Source organism: Strigops habroptila, chromosome 5, assembly GCF_004027225.2.
Source record: "Strigops habroptila isolate Jane chromosome 5, bStrHab1.2.pri, whole genome shotgun sequence".
Taxonomy (NCBI): domain Eukaryota; kingdom Metazoa; phylum Chordata; class Aves; order Psittaciformes; family Psittacidae; genus Strigops; species Strigops habroptila.
Window position 1 is genome coordinate 12,931,918 of NC_044281.2, and position 20,103 is coordinate 12,952,020.

Genomic DNA, 20,103 nt, shown 5'->3' on the forward strand with positions numbered 1-20,103 from the left:
ATTGATTTTCCATAACTTCCAGTTCCCAAAATAAGGATAATATTCCTTTGCTTCATGTACCTCCTCGACTTTCTTTCATTTTCCTTACTCTCAGTGTGAATCCTCTGGCAAAAATACCCCATTTTGACCTCCATTCTGTTCACATCCAGATCTCAGCCAAGGCTTTCCACTGCCTCCTTGCTTGTTGCATAGCCTGGGTTCTTGTTCTAGGTTTGTGTTTGTGTTCCACAGACACAGTCCGATTTTTTCTTCCAGCTCTTGTTCTCTGAACTTTCCCAGCTGACTCTGCTCTCCTCCATCCTCTGCCGCCACATCCTTATTTCACATTAACCACCTATCCATATCCCATAGTCCTCATGTCTTCCTCAAAAACACGCATGTAAAAATTATAATTCATGTTTTCAATCCCTTACAGACTATATGAAGGAAAGTAGACAGTTGGGGGTTGTTTTTTTTAAATACTAACTTGCAGAATCAACCAGACACATGTTAAGTATCCCTAACCAGCACCTGTTCTCTCTTTAGTCTAATTTCTCTCCCTGTTCTTTGGTAATCTGCTTAGCTCTTTGGGCTAGAACCTGCTCTTCTTCTGGTAAGAATGTTCAGCAAACCCAAGGTTGCTATAGCAATTAATAATAATTTATGTTTTAGTTTACAGAAACTAGAACAAGAGTGGAGGCGCCAGGAAGAGGAGGCAGCAGTCACAATTAGAGAAAGCAGCACAGGAATGTATTTGGTAGCAGCAGAGGATTGTAACAGAAAGCTGCTGCAGTTCCAGAAGAAGAGACAGCTAGAGGAACAAGGAGCAGGTAGTCTAAAGAAAGGCTAAAGCTTATTTTAGCTGCAGATAATCCATGTGAATGGATGATTTCTGGTAAAGACATAGACTAGCCTGTGTGTCTGCCTTGGAATTCCTGTGACACCAAGTCCCAAACTTGTAGTACTCAGTTGCTTCTCCTCTATTAAATAGATACGGTAACAATAGCCTCCTCTTCACAGTCCCTGCAGCCTGAAGAAGAGAAATTCATTAGCCTAGCTGTGATGCAACTGTGCAAGATACTAGCAATAACATGTACAGCTGTTAATTTCTTGATGTTTCCATTACATACCTTTTCTGAAAACCCAAGTTCCAGTAGCTACACAGCTGGGGCGGAGGGTGGGGGAGGAAGGAGAAAAAATATTCTACTTTTAACAAATAGTTGCACAAAAAGACTTGAAAACCTAAATGCCAAACAGATTTTTAAAAAAATTCGATTACAATTTAAGATAAACTCATGCATTTGAGACAATACTTGTAACATCAGTATTATAACAGTATTTTCTTTCTATTGGTAATTGATGAAAACAACATTTCCTAAATAGGAAGTATGTGAGCAACTAAGAGCTGTTGTTGATCTGTTTCTAAGAGGCAGAAAAACACAGACAGAAAGAAGAATGCCTGGAGTATGAAAGAAGAAACCAGGAGAAAACAAAATATGAGGCTGAGGAACAAATGAAGAAAGAGGAAGATGCTGGACTAACTGTAGAGGAAGCTAAATGACAAGCACAGGTTTTAATCAGGTATATAGCTATTAATCAAAGAGTGAAGTTGGTTTTTCCTCAGTAATGATACATCTTTAACACCCAGTGTCCACCTATACAAAATACTCTGTAGTCAGGAGTTCTATCAATGCAGTTAACATTGAAGAGCAGCACTGGTATCTCGAGTTAGCTAAGTTGCCTTCAATTCAAACTCCAAGACATAATGCAGTTCTTTTGCTATTTAACCAGTTTTACAATGTTTCCCCAAATTCCATCAGCAACTCACATCTTATCTGTATTTTTTAACTATTTTGGAGTTTATAACATCCATTTACACTACAAAAAGAAGCCCAACTAGATTTCCCCACGTATCTGAAACTATGATTACTTTTACTCAATCCATCAGAGCACACTCCAGCATAGCAGGCCTACAGGACTCACTCCTACCAGCACCTCAGAACACAGGACCTGGGAGTCTGCATACCGCATACTAAAACAGTGCAAAGAGCATAACAGACCACCTTAAAGGAAGCCTAGATCAATATGTGAGCCACAAAAAACTACCAGGGATAAGCAGATACATAGTAACTACAGCTAAGCATCAGCAACTATCTCCTGCTTGCTGTTGTGACAGGAGAACAGACGGCCCCAAAAGAATAAGCCTACATCCTCTTTCCCGGCCCATTCCAAACATTGCTTAAAGCCAACTCCTTGGGGAAGTCCCGCCTCCCTGCCTCAGAAGGTACTGTATACACTGTGGCAAAGTCAAAGAAACTAGGAGTGAACCAGTGATAAGACTACTGAGTGTGTAGGTTTCAAGTCAAAGCACCAGCTTTCTAAACCAAGGAGGAAGTCTGTCCTGCGTCTGCAATCTGCTTTATTAACACCGTTTACAGGTAAAGAACAGATCTGAAACAACCTTTGCAGTTCCAACTAGCACTACTAATAGAAGCTACCAGAGTAGAACACACTGAAGAGGCTCTTCACCCACCATGGGTGGTTTCTTATTTTCAGCTGCTTGAAAAGCTAGTACAAAGGAATAAATGAATGCCTGCAATGGGTCATTGCAGTGAGCTCTTTCAGTTGCAGACTAACTCAAGATTCCAACTGGATTCGAGAGAGGAACAACATTCCTTTTCAGGACAGGTGCTAGTCTCATTCAGAAAGCTATTTTCCCCAGACTTCACCAGTAGTCTGTGTATACATCCTATCAATCACAAGTAAAAGCAAACGTTTGTGGTTTATCAGCCAGTAGAAGTAAATCTAGACAGACCTCTTGAGGTGCCACAGTACAGATTCTTTGGTCCATTTTGTCCTGAGAGAAAATAAGGCATCTATCAGTTTACAAAAGATATGAAGTCCTCAGTGCTGACTTCTGGAGGAATCCTCCAAAGCAATAAATTGCAATAAATGGGCCAATGTTTAAGAAAAAGGCTAGATTTCAGATTCAACAATAAGACAACAACAGAATAACTACAGCAAGATAGGAAATTTTCTTCCTTGTAAATCAGGTTTATTTTCGCTTCTCTAATATTATCTAACATAAGAAAGTGTAACATTTGTAGATTCAGTTCATATTGCAGTTCCTGTAGAGAGTCTCCTGTGGAGAAATCAATTTTTGCAGTCTCTAAATTGAAGCTGAACTTCATTAAACTAAGTATGCATTAAGTACTGATTCTAAAAGCAAAACAAAACTGGTTTACACTACTTCCAACTTGCACAATTCCTTAGTCCTCTGTATGGTGCTTCAGAAGCTCATTCTCTTATTTAAGAAAATTTACCCGAATAGCAATAATTCAGAAGTGCATAGAGAAGATGTACAAGTCAGGACAGATATTTTAGTATTGTATTCTTAAAATGAACTTCAATTTAAAGTAGGAAAAGCTAAAAAGTAGCACACAGTTGTAGTGCTTCTGAAACAATACACGGGTAGTCAAAATTTGTGGCAGACTGAGTTTTAGCATTATCTGACACCTTAACTGAAGTTCAAATCCTGCCAATTCACACATTTAACTTCAAAATCTTATTTAGTTGATGATCATGTAGACATATTTATACTTAATACACAAATCCTTTAAACATAGCAGCTTTAAGAAAATCTGTTGAGACTGAGAATTTTGTAAAGCACTTATCAATACAGCTTTCATACGCCACTGTACTGAATACTAAAAATATCAATTTCAAAATTAGAACTGAAATACTAGCTTCCACCTTCCACCGCATAACTGACTCAGTGAAGATGGTTTCATTCTCCCACCATTTTTCTTAAACACTTAAAACCAGCCATGAACAGCTGAGCTCAGTTCTTCCAATTTATAGGCAAGCATGTAAACAGAGACAAATTGCAAGATAAAAAGAATCTTTTCTGGTTTTCTCCAACATATGAAGGCTAACCTGACCTGCGGTCATGCTTCAAAGCTAAGAGTGGTTTATAAATTCTACTCTTTTCAGAAAGAAATTCTTTAAACAGTGTTAGTTCTTCCAGAGAAATGAGGAAAATTCAAGTCTGTCTAATCCTTGAGTTCAAAACTCAGGTTCTAAATGTACAACTTCCAAGAATGATATTCCTTAAGAAGGGTACTAGTGCATCTGCGTAGCACATGTAACTTCTCATTTTACATGAAGCTCTCAGTACTAATCTTTGAGGCAGAGTAGAGTTTTCCTGTTATTACTGTTCCATCAAGTTATAATAATGCAGACATTGCTTTAGACCAGCAGCTCTGTTGAGGCACTAGCTTCATGTTTTTGAGGCTTCACAAGTCTGAGAAAGAGGTCAAATCAGTTGTCACTGGTACCTTATCCAATCTATAGAGAGATGTATTTTAGGACAAGGTTACAAAGAAATCTTCGCCTTGAGCTTCATTCTCTGCAGGAAACCCTCCTCCATAGTCTCAAGAGAACCAAATGCAGTGCTTCAACTAGAAAGCTGATATAAATGAGCATATTAAAACAGATTTGGAATAGGAAAGCGAACAGTAAGAAGCAAAGGAAGTTGGTGCAGGAACTAGAGTACAAGCATCACACCCAGGGGATCTGAATTCAGTTCTCAGCTCCATCTTCAGCTTCCAGAGTGACCCGAGTAAACTACCATCACCTGAGCCTCAGAGTTCCTAATTTGCCAAACAGCAATAATGGGAATTTGTTTACCAAAAGCATTATATAAGTTTAAATTAGAAGATGAACTGATAGTAATCACAAGGCTGTTTTATTGCTGGTATTCTGAAGCAGATGTATTTACTATTCTAAAAGAGCTATTGGAAAAAAGTGCAAAGAAGCCATGTTATTCTACATCCCAGTAGAAACCCCTCTTTCCCCTAAGAATTGAATTACATCAAATACTTCAATAAAACCCCATATTCTGATATTTTGTAAACAAAAATTTTAATCTTTAAAAAAATTGCTTAGTGCAACTATGTGTACAAAAGTAGTACTAAATCAGAAACAGGACACAAACCACAAGCATGAAAGAAAATGCATTTCTAGCTTTACAGCAAAAAGTAATCATTCAAAATATGCAATTTCTTCCAAGTATGCCAGCACTAAAATGCATCTTTAAATGAAGTTGGCATTCATAGTTAACTTGGTTTACCAAGCCAGAAACAAATCCTATTTATCTGCAGAAAAGCTGTAGCAGGGGCAGTGCAGAAGTCTTCCCTCCACACTACTCTGCCCACAACCTCCCGTCTCAGCTTTCATAACCAGTAACATGTTCTAAAACTGACCATTTAGAACCTGTGACTAGCTAGAACATGAAATGGACCCTTCATGATGCCTGATGAACTATAACTCTTCCTTGTCATCCATCATAGACATAGAAAGATTAATGGTACCATGATCATATGAAATGTAGACATTAAAAGCCATCTTTGTATTTCCTTCCAAGCTGCATTTTAACTTTTGTGCATGAAGTGAACTTCTATGTAGCTGTATGTGAATATTCTCTAACAAGAAAAACACACAGATAGTAGTCTCAAATAGTCACCTGCAAACCAAGCAGATCAAGTATTTCACTGGGGCAAGTAGAAAAAAGTTGTTGGGTTGTTGTTGTTTTTTTTTTTAAATGAGGTATATTTACAGAACACAATTTTTTCCTGGCTTCAGCATATAGTTACTGGAAAAGCATGCCCTAATTATAACTTCCTATGATTTGGCTCATTTCCAAACATTTGAAAAGAAAATACAAGTTGTTTATAAAATTGTTTTTCTTGTTTATTTTAAATGAAGCTGGTACAGACAATGTCCATTCAAAACCCACGTCCCAGGCCAAAAGGTACAAACAAGAGTGTCAAAGTAACACCAGTTGTCTGCTGTGAACATTCTTGCATGAATACCTGCGTGTACTAATTGCTATATGAAGTTAAAATGCTTCTGGGCTCTTCTGGCAAGATTTAAGAATCATTAGGGTTTTCAATTTTATGTCTTCAGCAAAGCCATCTCTGGAGCAAGGTACAGATGACAACAGTTCTAGCTTTTCCATTTCCAACTTGGTAATCTTCTTCATTGGGCCATGAGCACAATTTAAGCAAAATAGCTCTGAGTTATGGATACACAATTTCTCCACAGTTTAGTTCTCTGAAAAACTTCATCTCGCACTGAAAGTTATAGTCCAGGAGTGAAACAGTCACACATCAAAACTTCAGGGCAGATATGGAAGTCATTAAGAACACTCGCCCACCTGGCAGATCTTACAGCCTTCGTGCCTGAAATGCACGAACCTAGTGAACATACAAATGCATGTGTGTATGTGTATTTCTAAAGGGGAGGGCAGAAGGGAAGAGGGGAGCAAGGCTGCAGCTGGATCACAAAAGTTCAGCACAATGAAAACAGAAACAATAGTGTATAATGAGCACGAGAATTCAAAATACCAGACGCTTGAAAATAAACTCCCAGAGATGGGGTGCCAGTTTCAATTCAGTGTTGAACACCACATTACAAAAGAACTATTATTTAAAAATAAAAAAGGATTAAGGGGAGAGAAAACAAACAGAAGGATCTAAATTGTTGAGTGACCCCCCGTCTGTTCCTGATAAACTTCAATCACATCTTCCTCCTCCATCCCCAGCTGTAAGAACAGAAAAAAACAGCATGTAATTGTTATAAATCTGGTGTACTGAATTCAGAGTAGGTCCTACACAAGTAATAAAAGGGTTTGTTCCTCTCTCCCATCATAATTCATCAAAGGGGTGAAAAAAATTTCAGTCACCATCTCGCTAGCCAACACTCATGATTTTAGTCCTTTTCCTTCAGCCTTACACATCTCAAAGAAAAACCCTTATCAGTGAAGCTGAAATCCACTTGTGGAGCAGTACACATCAGCCTGGAAGTGGCTAGCTCTACCTTTCCCTAAATCCCTTCTCAGGCAACAGATGCACAGGAACATAACCATCATCATAGTGAATGCATGAGCTGTACAGCCACAGGAATTATATATAGCACACCACTAGCTCAACAAAACAGCTAAGACCTACAGCCTGAAACTCAAAGCCTGGTTACGACTGCTCTCTTGAAGAGGGTAACTTGTTCAATTTCATGGTACACGTTTGATTTTTCAGGTCATTATTATAAGTATTTCTTCCTGCTTTGTTGTAACAATTAGTGGCAGACACTAGACAGCAGAAGTGATCAGTTTTCTGGTTATTTACACTTTGATCTAATAAATGTGAATTAAATACATATTTATTCCCAAGTCACACTGAAGTTCTAGCTCAACAACTAGGACATTCCCTGAAGTTTTTTTTAATTTCTCTTTGGTAAGCAGTGACTATACCCTCCCTTCTGAGACACGAAGGTCCAACCAATCTCTTTCTCAGCTGCATACTGGCCTTGTTAAAGATCCTAGGTTAGACAAATATATTCTACAGTCTACAGACAAATATAGTCAGAGTATACTTGACTAAATATAGTCCAAAAAGTTGGCTATATTTAAAGAAACACTTCAATTCTGGTTAACAGTCTAGCAGAACAGAGCAACTAACCAATTTGATATTTAGTTTCTCCAGTGAACTATGCAGCACTTTTTCTAGAAAGGAACTCACCTCCTTGGGGGTATGATTATCAGTAATTCTCTGACCCTCGAAAAGGAACCTGAGTGAATTCATTGGAACACCCTAAAAAAAAGAAACAGATGTACAAGAAAAAAACAAAACAAAACAAAACCTTATTGAAACTTGTCTGGGTTTACAAGAAAAACATTTTTAATAAAAGCAACACATGTGAAAGTCAAAAAAGAAAGTGTTAGTTCCTGTTACACAGCGAGCTCAGCTATTCTGTTGCAACCACGTAAACTACAAAGAAGTGACTTAAGGAGCATGATAGTGCTAAAATATGTGTTTATTCCAAAGTCTCATTGGAGTTCTATCTCAACAACTTGGAATTTTACTTAGGTTCCCCCCACCATCTTTGTTTATTTATAATTACTGACTACACCCTCCCTTCCAAGACACTATAGATGAAGGCCCAGTTTTTTCTGAACTGCACATCAGCCTTATTAAAGATGCTAAGACAAGAGGAGGAATGCGATGTTTACTTCATGAACTCCTATCTTTGCTTTCCCAATCTTTTGTCACCACGGGAAGGAATAGAAACCTCTGCCATTATCACTTCTGCAAAAGCTCTACACTGAGGACAAGAAAGAGCAGAGCTGAGGGAGAGGAAAAGGAACAAGATTCAAACAAGGAGAACGGAGCACCGCTGCGGTAAATTAAGTTGCAGCATGTCTGTGGCACAGTGTGCCTGCGTCATGGCAGAATACCATACTTCATCTCAACAGATGAGGCAAACATGTCATCTTTTTCTTCTCTCTCAAGTTGTGAGCAAAACAAACGCAAGTGGAATATGACCAGTCTTGTGCATCAACTAGATTTCAGAAGCACTGCTTGCAAATAACTAGGCAGAAAAATACACAAGAAAGAACAGTTCTTCATGCTGTTCCAACAATCCTCTCTGGTCATGCTCCTGGTCCCTTTACCAGTGAAAGGCTACCTGACACCCAAAACCAGACTGACTACTCATGAAGGAAATCACAGACTTTCCAGAACTCGGCCCAGAGATAGATATCCCTGTATTCATTCAAACAATTATTTCTCTCTTAAAAAAAAAAAAAAAGAATTCCACTCATATTCATTTTCATCAGTCAGTGAGACTGCTGCATTAATTATTTCCAAGAACTTAATTCAAGTTTTCCAAGTTAATCACAATTTTAATCATTTAGATTCCACTACAAAGATACTTGGTGTTTAATCCTTTCTTTCCTCCTATTTCAAGAGGATAGGATAAATAACCCATTCTCCAAAAGACTTCAATTGAAAAGTTCAACTTGTCTTAAGGTATTAAGAAAACTCCCAAAATATTTGTTACGATTGTATCTCCTGAAGTGAACTCCAACACAATTACTCAAGAAAAAACCACACAAGGCATCTATCCCCAAAGCTGGAGGTAAACTAGGCCAGGGCTCCTGGAAATAGCAGCAGTGAATCCACAATATCTACCACAGAATCTGGAGATATATTTTTGTTCCATAACAGTAGTTACTATTTACCTACATCCACAATTAATGTTGCAGATTTCTTTAACTTTGGGCATAACAGCTAGTGTTAATCAATTACCATATCAATGGCTGTAACAATGCCTAAGGTGGCTCTCATCCTGAACTGCTGTATTCTACAGCTTTAGGGGAATTTCACTTGGAGGTGGGAGATTTTACAGGAAATATAAATGCGTGCCCAGGCATTTTAAAATGTAACTTCTGCGTCTTCTGAGCAGCCACTACATGTTTTCAAACAGTAACTTAACTACGAAATTCACAACTATCTTAAACAGAAATACCTTTACTTGTCAGAAGAAATGAGGAGATCCATTGTATCTGTACTGTCAGATACCTTTTTTTTTTTTTCTGGTAACTAGACAGGATCTTGACTGTCTCAACAAATGTCTTTATTTGAAAGAACAGTGAGAAAAGTAAAGCTAAAGTGCTTGGCTTTTTAATTCTCTTTTAAAGAGAGTGTCATTGTTTCACAAACCTGTCTTTGACAGTATGATTCTTTGAGTTTCTTGAGGTGTGTTGTCATTTTCACCTTGAAGTGAATTTCACTGCTGTCCTAAGAACAGGAAAGAAAAAAGTTACTCTATTTGTAGTAATTGCTTGTTTTATCAATGCTGATTTTAAGACTTCCATTAAGAAAAACTTATGTAAAACTAAAACAGAATGCAGTTTAACTATCACCATGCATACCTCAGTACATCATAACATGAACCTCCAGGATGATTTATCAGTCACTAAATTCATCATACACTTCCACAGAAAGCTCAATTTTAAAACAGATGGCATAGTATAGCCTTAGGCTCACTGTGGAGGTTTTTGATTTACAAGTACAAAAAAACATTTATGGTTCAGTCTGTGCTTCCATCTTTACCCAGCTGATGTACTTATGAAACACAAACATACATATGCAGGGGACTTCTGCTCGAAGATTCCAAAATAGACAAGTTAAAGCTTGCACTTCAAAATACATACAAAACCTCTTTCAATCAGAGTAATTATCTAGAAGTTAGGATGAAGGCAGACTTGGCAACACACCACTAACTTAAGGAGAAATCTCAGGTCTCATTATGTAGCTCTTCCTACCAGCTACAAGATAGTAATAACTGCAACTGTGAAAATGGCTACAGATAAAACACTCTGCAAGACATTCTGTGCAAAAAGCATGTGGGTCACTTCAGCTTTTGAATGTGTTCTCACTATTGCCAATTAAAGCAGCAACAGGTAAGCTAGTTTGAGTTAGTCCTACTTTAAGTCATGTGTCTCCAGTAAAAATAGCACAGCAATCATGCTAATACTCCAATAAACAATACTGAGTTAAGTCATATGAGCTATAAAGGTTCTTTGCACAGAAGGACTTCTGTTCAAGAAGGATCTCAGCATTCACATTCCAACACAACATGAATTCAGATTTATAATCCACCATTCGCATCTGCCAACATGCTAGCATCCAACAGAATCCTCTTCCTATCCCTGTCCAAGAAAGTTGACCTCACGCTTAGTGTACTACATGAACTCTGAAGACCTGAACTTATCAATTTTGCAACATGTTTTATTCATATCCTTGGATAAATTAATCCCTCAATATATCAGGTCCTCTTGTGGTAAGACTGGGGTCACACTGACCAAATCCTGAGTCATAAGGATAAATTACTCAAGCTTTAAGAAAACAAAACATCACAAACCCAAACAAACAAAACAACAATAAAAAAACCCTACAAAACAACCAAACTAACAGAGTATACTAACACAGCTTACTGGCAATTGATAAGTAGCTTATGGCAGTGGAGGATCCACACTGAAGAACTGAAAATACCAACTTTCATTTGTTTGTTTCTACAATACAAAAACTCATGCCTCCAACAAATGTCAACAAGTAATTATGTAAAAACTCACCTGCCCAATGACTTTGAGTTTAATGTATTCCCCTTCTTTCTTATCTCCTAAGTCCTCAGCTGAAGGTTTTGCTTCCTGAAAGAAAACCATTAAAAAAAACAGTTCAACACTTTGTTATTTTCACTGGACAGCATGGCAGCTGTCATCCCCTTTATTATTCAGACTACGCAAGGCACCTTATTTCTTCCCTTCTGTGTGTGGAAATAATAGCATCATAGTATTATGAAAAGGCTACCTGTCTGTGAAGTTCAATTAATGACGGAAGAGAAACACTGTGAAGAACATAAGAGATGCAAAAATGATAAGCATGGTCTTATACCACTAACTCCTAGTCAACAAACAGACTGCAAAAAAGAAATACAGGAAGTGTACCAAGAAGGTCAGATATTTGACAGATAAAAGAACATCACAAGGAGAGTAAACCAAAAGCATTTGTGACACCCTGTCAGTGCAAAGAGAGTGAACCAAACAAACATTTTTCAGTCTACTGCATCAACAGCAGTCACTATTTTCAAAAGGTTGGTCCGTCACCATTTTTTCTATGGCAACACCCCAACATTAAGTAACAGCTTCCTTCCAGCATGCTTGTTTTAAGAACGCAATTCCTAAAAGTTTCAGTTCTACGAACTATACTGTTTTGATATCTTTCCAGGATAAGAATTAATTGTACAGACAAGTTTGATTCACTTGATTCATTGAGCACTACAGCTCAGCAAAAGGGTTTAAGTGTTTGTTCTTTAAGACATGAATCAAGGACATCAAAGTTTTTGTGTCAGCTGCTGATAGATAAGACAAGTGAGAGATCAGGCACTATTAACGCCATCCCTTGCCTGTCACTGCATATTCTGGATCAGGCCTTAGTTATGTTCCACTGCAGCACAAAGGAATTTTACACAGACACTGCCTCAGGTCCAGATGGTGCTTGATGAAGAAATCTTGTGAAGTAATCAGAAACAAGGATACCCCGCTGATCATGTTTCAAATCTTCCTGTATATCTTATTGCTTAACACAGGAGACAAAATAAGCAAACCACATCTAAGTTTTCCCAGCCCTAAAGGGGCTTTTTGCTGAGTATACACCAATATCCTTTGTTTGGTTGAACTTTAGGATCAAGCACCAAAACCACATACTAGCCTTCTGTATTAAGTCCATCCAGATATGTCTCTATCTCCGTATTAAAATGGCAGACAAGCCTTTTCAAGATTCTCTTCCCCCTTGAAGAAGTTAAACATGCACAACTCCTTCGAATGTTAAAAAAGTTCAGGGAAGGGCACGGAGCAAAGCCTGCAAACACCTTCCTTATCTGTACCAGTATCAGTCTGGAAGAAAGAAAGAGAGAGGAAATGCTCTTTGTATTAGTTTGACTCACTGCCTCAAGCCAGATCCATTCGGTTTCTGCAATGACAAAAAGGATGACCCAGAGGCTCAATATGGATGACCCTGGTTTCAATACTATTGCTTTTTTTAAATACCCACTGGGCACAACATGGACTGCTGGGACTGATTCATCACCCTTCAAGCTCAAATCCAAAAACTGGCCTCAAGCTTTCAAGAAACCAAACACCCTCAGGTCTCGAAGTAAGTCACTTTTGAAGTGTGAAAGGAGTCTTCCACAGCACAGCAGCTGTGCTCCCCACCAAAGTTTTCTCTAACATATCTAAACTCTAACTTCCTGGGCTTATTTGCAGAAATAAAAAATACACTAGTTTCCACTCCTGACTAAAAAGAGAAAGAAAAACAAGAACCTGAAACTTATTATATCTTGCACAAACAGCATTTTTATTGTTTATATGCAGGCTTGGTAACATCCAGGAATTGGGGAGACTCAAATATCTACAGATCTGAAGTCTGTAACTTCAAAACTATCTCCTGCTTTGCTGTCACTGAAAGAACTTGTAAGAACATCCTGTCCCTCTACATGACATTTCAGATCAGTCACTGTCTTAGTTTACTTTGTATAAAAACCGAGTTGCATAACAGCACATTATCTCATGAGTAGAGGCATTTGTAGTAGTTTATACAGTTCCGTGCATTGTAACAGATCTACCTACTGAGCTTTCCAAAATAAATCATCCCGTACAAGGTATTACAAATCATCATAGCTACTATGACAGTGCCTCTGGCCAGTATGAGTGGAAAGCAATGACTCATAAGATGTTTGATTCCTACCCGCAGGGAAGGAGGGCTCTAGTACTAAACATGCATAGGGGAAGGAGCAAACAGTAGAAAAAGCAGAGGGATCTGGAGTTTTGAAACATAACACCATAAAGATTCTTGTTTAAAGCCCCAGCAACCTCTCACCCACGAAATAGGAGCAGACAGAGGTGTAATTTCAGGAAATGAGACATGAGATCAAATCAATGTTGACAATCCCAATAACTGAAGCTTTAAGACAAAAAAAAGGCAAAATATTTGAAATTGGAACACAACAAGACCCAGCAAGTCTGAAACAGCTCCCTGCATTTTGTCAGTGAACTATACTGCCATTCAATGCCAAATGGTAAAGCCAGCACAAAAACACTTAAGAACAAAGAAAGCAAGGAGATTGCCGAGTTACTAAACTACAAGCATTCACTAACAAAATCCTGGATCAGCAATCTGCAAGCAAAGCCTCCAGACTCTGACTTGCACTGTGAAAAGAACTGGTGAAAAAACATAGTGTTTAGGGTATCACATGAAACAGTACATAAAAAAACCGATTATCATACAAACAAAACAGGAATACCACAGCACTCCAAGTTCTAACTTTTCATTAGATGCTTTAAGTTTTAAAGGCTCCATTCCACAGTTTTCCTAAATAGCATAAAATGAGGCTCCTAGTACTGTCTCACATTTATGTATCAACATTAAATTCATGACCCTAAAAAGCACTTCTTGGATGAAACACACTGGTATTGCTATTGCAACTAATGAAGCCACAAAACAAACACTGTAAGGCAGTATATTGCAAATTTCCTCCTCCAATTTTCTGAAGTCCTCAAGCTATAATGTCCAAACTTAAAAAAACCCCACCCTGTACTCAGCACACTTTAGATAAGCTTTAAAAAAATAATAACAAACCAAAATGACTTGAGGAACAGGACTGCAACACACTTAACACAGCAAATAGACTGTTGCATGTGTTATAGGAGTGGAAAAATGCATACAAACTACAGCATTGTTTATTAGTAATACATGGACAGATAAAAATGCCATCATCTAGATTCAATTAAATCAAAACCAGCTAGAGACCCCTGAAGGGAGCGGAAAAATGATTCTTTTTGTTGCTGCTAAGATCCCACCAAGCAGCCAGGTGGTTTTTTGAAGTCTGCCCTTCTCGCAAGTATTCTTCCTTATCATAGAAGTTAATTTCCCATTGGAAGCAAAGTAACTAAATCAAGCATGCTTCCTTATTTATGCTGAAAAGACAAACCAAAAATTATCTTCACTGGTGACAAATCATGTTGTTATTCCAGGGCCAAAAAGACACCCCTGTGAGCATTCCACAATTTTTAGTAATCAAATTATTCCCGTGGGCTTGAACAACAGAGGGATGAGATTTACAGTGCTGCATTACCCTATGTTATGCTATTACTTAAGCATCTGTTTAGCTCTTGTTGCACAGTCCTCCCAGAAGTGAATGACATGACATAACAACATTTAGCTTCTCTATTAAAAAAATAAAAATAGCAGGGTCCTTATTCAAAGACCTTGAAGATCTGCATCCAAAAAGATTATCACATACACTGGATTTTACATGCTTTGAGCAGTCCTAAAGAACAGACATGTATGTATGTGCTTTAGCAGAACTTGCCTGAAGAAGGAATTACCTAATGAGAGCTGCTATGTGTTAAAACATGCCTTAGTTCACAAAAGCAGACAGCTACAGAGCGGGTCACGTGAAGATCAGTCTACAAAACCTAGTTCAGGATTTGCTTTCTTTTTCTTTATGCAGCTACTTTCACAGATTTTACTACACTGGAAACGTGTCCTAATGGGTGCAGGCAGCAGCTGTGCTCCTCGCTGCACTCTCACAGGCAGACACAGGCAGCAGCACCATCCTCACCAGTTGCATTGTGCTTGAAAGCTGGGGGTGGGGAGGAAGACCACCAGCACATACAGCAATGGTTTCTATTCCCCGGTCATAACGTATCATGGCTATTCCTCAAAGCAGACACTACACACTAAGCTTAGCCTTGCCTCTTCATACTTTTCATTTCCTGGCTGGCGACGGTACTATTCCTGACTTCACAGCACTACAAGAAACATTTGTAGATACTGACATTGTTTCTTCCAAAGTCAAATCGTCATTATAAAGTTAGAAAACACTGCCACATGAAGGCAATATAAAAATAAAGCAAAACAGAACACAAATTAAAAACGCAGTGATGTTATAATTTCCCATCGGCAGGTCACATAGCCTAAAGCAATAGCTGTAAGCAAAGGACTGTACGCATGCCATGCCAAACAAGCCAGGAACTTGCAGTACAAGGAACTATTTAAGTCCCTGTTGAGAAGTCAGAATTGACAGGAACATAATGATGTACAAGGATTGAAGGCAGGACAGAGTCTTGGCGAAGGGCAGAGTGTTTAATCCAGGGAAGCAACAGTCAGCTAAGAAAGCCTGGGGTTTCCCCTCCTCCTTTTGCATTCCTAGGGCAAACAGAGGACCTGGAGGTCTCGCATAACCCGCACAAAGCCTGCTCCGGGGGAAGAGCATCCTACCACACAGCTGCGCAACGGAAAATGAAATAAAACAAATGTTGTGCAACACAGCTCACCCCTCGCTGCCCTCCCGGGCTTCCAGGGCCGGGGCTGGCCCGGCGACGATCCCGGTCCGGAGCCCTGCAAAGCCGCCCGCGCTCCGGCCGGACGCCAGCCCCGGCCCCGAGTATCCCCCGCCTGGAACCCGCCCCGTGCTCCTCGCGAAACACCCTGAACGAAGGGAAAAAGGGGATTAAAGCATAGCGGGGGACGGGTGGCGGGCGGCAGGCAGAGTTTGGCCGAGGCCGGAGATCGGCACCCCCCTACACACACACTCCCCGAGGGGAACATTCCTCCCGGCACTCTCCGGGAGGCCGCGGCTCCGCTCGCCCCAGGCCGCCCGTCACAGAGCGCGGGGCCGGGCCGGGCCGGGCTGCCCCGCGACAGCGGAGAAAGGTATGGGGGGGAGCGCAGGCAGCTCCTCCCGCCCCCCCCCCGGAGGCTGCGGGGCCTGCCGCCGCCGCGCCGCCTCCCCGCGCCCGTCAGCAGCTGCCCCGGGCTCCCGGCGATCGGCCGGCCGGGGCCGGCGGCGCTCGTACCTGGTCAGACATGGCTCGGCCCCGTTGCGTGCGGCAGGCTCGGCTGGGCCGCGGCAGGCGCTCCGTTCCTTTCTCTGCCCGCAGCGCAAACACAGGCCGCGGCGCGGGCGGGATTTCCGGCGAGCCTGAGCTCACTTCCAGTCCTGTGCGGCTCGGCCCGCCCGCTCCGCCCAGCCCAGCCCGCCGCGGGACCGCCTTCGGCCGCCTGGAGCCCCCGCGCCGGGACCCGGGGCTGCCGCTTACCCGGGCTCGCCCGCACCGACCCGTCCCCCAGCGGCTCTCCCCGGGACCCGCGACCAGGCCCGGCGCCTGCGAGCGCAGGCAGCCTCCAAGGGCCTGGCCGCGGAAAGGCACCGAATGGCCTACCCCAAAGGGGAAAAAAAACCAGGTGTTTTTGTAACCCCCGCTAGTTACAGCCGGTAGAATGACTGGAAGTATGAGTCACCGCGGCCGTTCTGTCCTGCCCCGGAGGACAGAAGCCAAGTCGCATAACCTTTGTGACAAAAGCAGAGCTGCAGCAAAAGTCACTTATTACACCTCCCTGTAATGGCTTGCCAAGGTTTTTGCTAAAGGACACATTTAACAACAAAACTCACTCTTTTGTTTATGCACTGTTTTTACCTTTTTCAATCCCTGCAACTATGCAAGCAGTAGGAGCCACATGTATGAAGCAAATATACATGGACGCAGTTGCATTTGCACAAAACCCTAATGATACACCATACTAGCACAGAACAGATGTCCTACTTTAATTGGCACAGCACAGCTATTTAGAGATGTCCAGGTTAAACCACAACAAAAGGTTCGCACGAGAAGCAACATCTACGCCTTAAAAAGATTACATTTAGACTGAAAGTTGTTTGGACGGCAGTGTGTTAACATCCCTCTGCTATAGCTAAGGCAACTCCTGCAAGGCATCGCTGCTCAATTAAATGCATGCTTTAAGTGGCTCGTAAGTAGAAAAAACAATATTACTGTAAATAATCATAAAATAACATATTACTGTAAATCATAAAATAACAATATTACTGTAAAATAAATGGATCAACAGAAGTTAGCCCCACTGAAAGAGGAGATTCTTACCTGGATGCTACTAGGTAAGTTTTTTACCTTTCCAGCTACCTTTGGGGAAAGGGAAGAAACCTCTCTAGGCAGAGCACATCCACCTCTACAGAGCTTCTAACACTGTGTGCTATGTTCCTTTGCAACACCACCTAACACCAAAGCAGCTGAGCTCTGTGCCTGTATTGCTGCATTTCACTAACTGAATGGCGTATTACAAACACAGTTACACCAAGGGATGCACAGTGAAACGGCACAGTACCTAGACTCATAGGAATCAGCTTTAATCACAACTGTTAAAACAACTCAGAATTAACAAGGAAAGGGGAAAAAAAGGAAAACCAACAAAACCTGAAGAGAATCAAAACAGATGCTATGCAGAGCTGCAGAATATTAAGATGATCTTCCTTAAGCAAGGCCTAGGAGACAGGAAAGCCAAATCTGTTCATACCATGCCAAGTTCACAGTAAGAACTCATTATTAGCTTAATAACACTACACAAAGCACCAAAATAAGCCATTCAAAGGCTTCACAGCGACACATGATACTAAAGAACAGAAAGCAACAAATACTTCCTCTGTCTTGAACATCACTGCTATTCACAAAAGAAAGCAGTTTTAAGAGCAGAGAGTAGACCTGTAGCAATAACCCTGAAGTAGTAGACTCTGGCACAAAACCCTAGTGTAATTCTTTGTTTTACCTATTTTTGTAAGCTGACACATAAGTGAGAATGCAGTTACCTACCCCTATACATGGCAATGCACACCTGCATACACACTACGTAACAGTACTACCACCACCTCTCCTTACTCCTTTCTTACAGTATTGGTGTGGATGCATTACCTTTTCAAGATACAAGCTACATTTGTACAGCATCTGCAAAGCTGGGTTCCATTCAGCCCATAAAAACTATGGGGGTACATCAGAAAAACTCCCACTTCTCTTTTCTGACAACCCAAACCTCAGCATACTTAAAATCTAGAACACAACAAAAATAATGCTGTTTTAACACGACTAAACATACCTTCACATGCTTCTTTTTCCCCAAAGCCACCCTTACTGCTGCAGCCACCATCAAGATGACTTGCCTTAGTAACTTAGCTTAATTCTAAGGTGCTTTATAACTTCTCTAATTTCCCCATCTGCAACTTATCTCAGTCACCTGAAGTCAATAAAGTCCACATCTGCTCCTTCAAATTTCCACTAGCTGCATATATGGTTTAGGAGCCAAGACCTGTTAGTAGTTTTCTCAAAATTACTGGCTCATGTAGTCTGTGCAAAGCCTCTTCAGTCCATCAAAACCAAATTTCTTATAAAACTGGACTTCAAGAACAATTTGTAATCTCGTAATCCAAACATATTAGCTTGAGACCACACAGTGCTGGCAAACAGGATGACTATAGTGTTCTAAGTCAGATAACTAAGATTTACTCTTAAAATTTGCTCCTCACAGTAGCAGTACGCCCCTTAAGACAGCAGAACCAGTACTTTAAAGCAAGGGGGAAACTGGAAATTCTCTTTCGAGTTGAACATCATTTATTAGGCAATATTACTGGTTTTAGAACTTAAAAAAAATTGGTTACATTATCTAAAGCACCAAAGTCTTTCCCTTTAAAAAAAAAAATAATCTTAAGAATAATGTGAATGCCCAGATTTCTCTGACTATTGGCTTATTCCTTTCACAAGAAGCAGGAGAGGAAATGAAGGCGTGCTGACTCATACGGATGGTTGCATAAAATGCAGCAATGAATGTCTGGTATAAATCTAGCCCAAGCATTGCTTTGAGCCTCTCTTAGTGCGGCCAGGAAAAACTCTTTATTTTCAGTACAGGTAACCTTCAATGTGAAATAAGTGGGAATTTATAATGGCAAAGGCTGGAGCTTTTCACTTGTACCCTACTAAAATGCAGCTTTTCGGCTATTCAGTAGGGCCCATATCCAGGCACAGAAGTAGGTCAGAGGCAGCAGCACACACAAAGATGCTCTTTGCCAAGACAGTAGGTGGCACACATGGATAGCTTTGGACGCCCCTGGCCTCTGCCTTCCCCACACAGCAATGTGTGGGGGCACTGTGGGGACATCCTGGGGACACTGCAGCACTGTGGGGAAATAAGCAGCCTTTAAAATTTATTGTTTAAATGCATGTAGCTTGGCACTTCTCTTAAGGAAGCAACCCTTTTAAATGCACACAACTGTATTTACACGCAATAAGTTCTTCTTGGAAAAAAGTTATATCTGTACGAAGAACTTCAGGCAAGGCCTTGGGAACAAGCCTGAAGAGGAAGAGCAGCAGAGCAGACGGGAGACCCAACCCGGTGCGCGGAGAGGGCCGGGGGTGCCGGCTGAACCCGGGCGCTGCAGGTGGGCTGGATGCCTCGATGCAGCTCCGGTTTGGGGTCACCAGCCCCAAGGTTCACTCGGGAAACCCAATCCACCGCAATGGGCATCCGAGCCCTTGATCACAAGCCCGTTTCTACCCCAGCGGCCATCCCCGCCAGCGGCTACTGCACCGGCAGTGCCCGAGAGGCGCCGGGCAGAGCCCGCTGCTGCTGAGGACGCAGGAGCTGATGAACGGCTGCCGCAAGTACACTCAATACCCAGCGGCCGGGCTGGCCCCTCACACTGGCGGACTGCTCCGGAGCCCCCGGGCAGCCTCCCCAGCGCTTACAGGGAGGTTTTACACACCAGGAGACTCGCACCTTCACCAAGGCGGGCGGTAACGGCCGCAGCGCGGGGCGGGCGCTAACGGCAGCGTAACGGCGCAGCACGTGCCCCGCCCCATCCCGCCGCGCGCGCGCGCGCGCG

The 20,103-nt window shown here is 41.3% G+C and overlaps 1 protein-coding gene across 2 annotated transcripts; it reads right to left on the reverse strand.

Annotated features, from left to right (window-relative positions):
- Positions 1–4,699: 4,699 nt before the first annotated feature.
- On the reverse strand, positions 4,700–16,689 carry SUMO1 (small ubiquitin like modifier 1). Of its 2 annotated transcripts, none has more exons than XM_030485796.1 (5): positions 16,238–16,689; positions 10,955–11,029; positions 9,540–9,617; positions 7,557–7,628; positions 4,700–6,236 (listed from the first exon to the last, which is right to left on the reverse strand). In XM_030485796.1, the coding sequence occupies exons 1-5, from the start codon at positions 16,247–16,249 to the stop codon at positions 6,207–6,209; spliced, it is 267 nt and encodes an 88-aa protein (XP_030341656.1). In that variant the 5' UTR covers positions 16,250–16,689; the 3' UTR covers positions 4,700–6,206. The 2 variants fall into 2 exon arrangements, with proteins under 2 accessions (XP_030341656.1, XP_030341655.1); XM_030485795.1 differs by having other exon boundaries at positions 4,700–6,583.
- Positions 16,690–20,103: the final 3,414 nt, after the last annotated feature.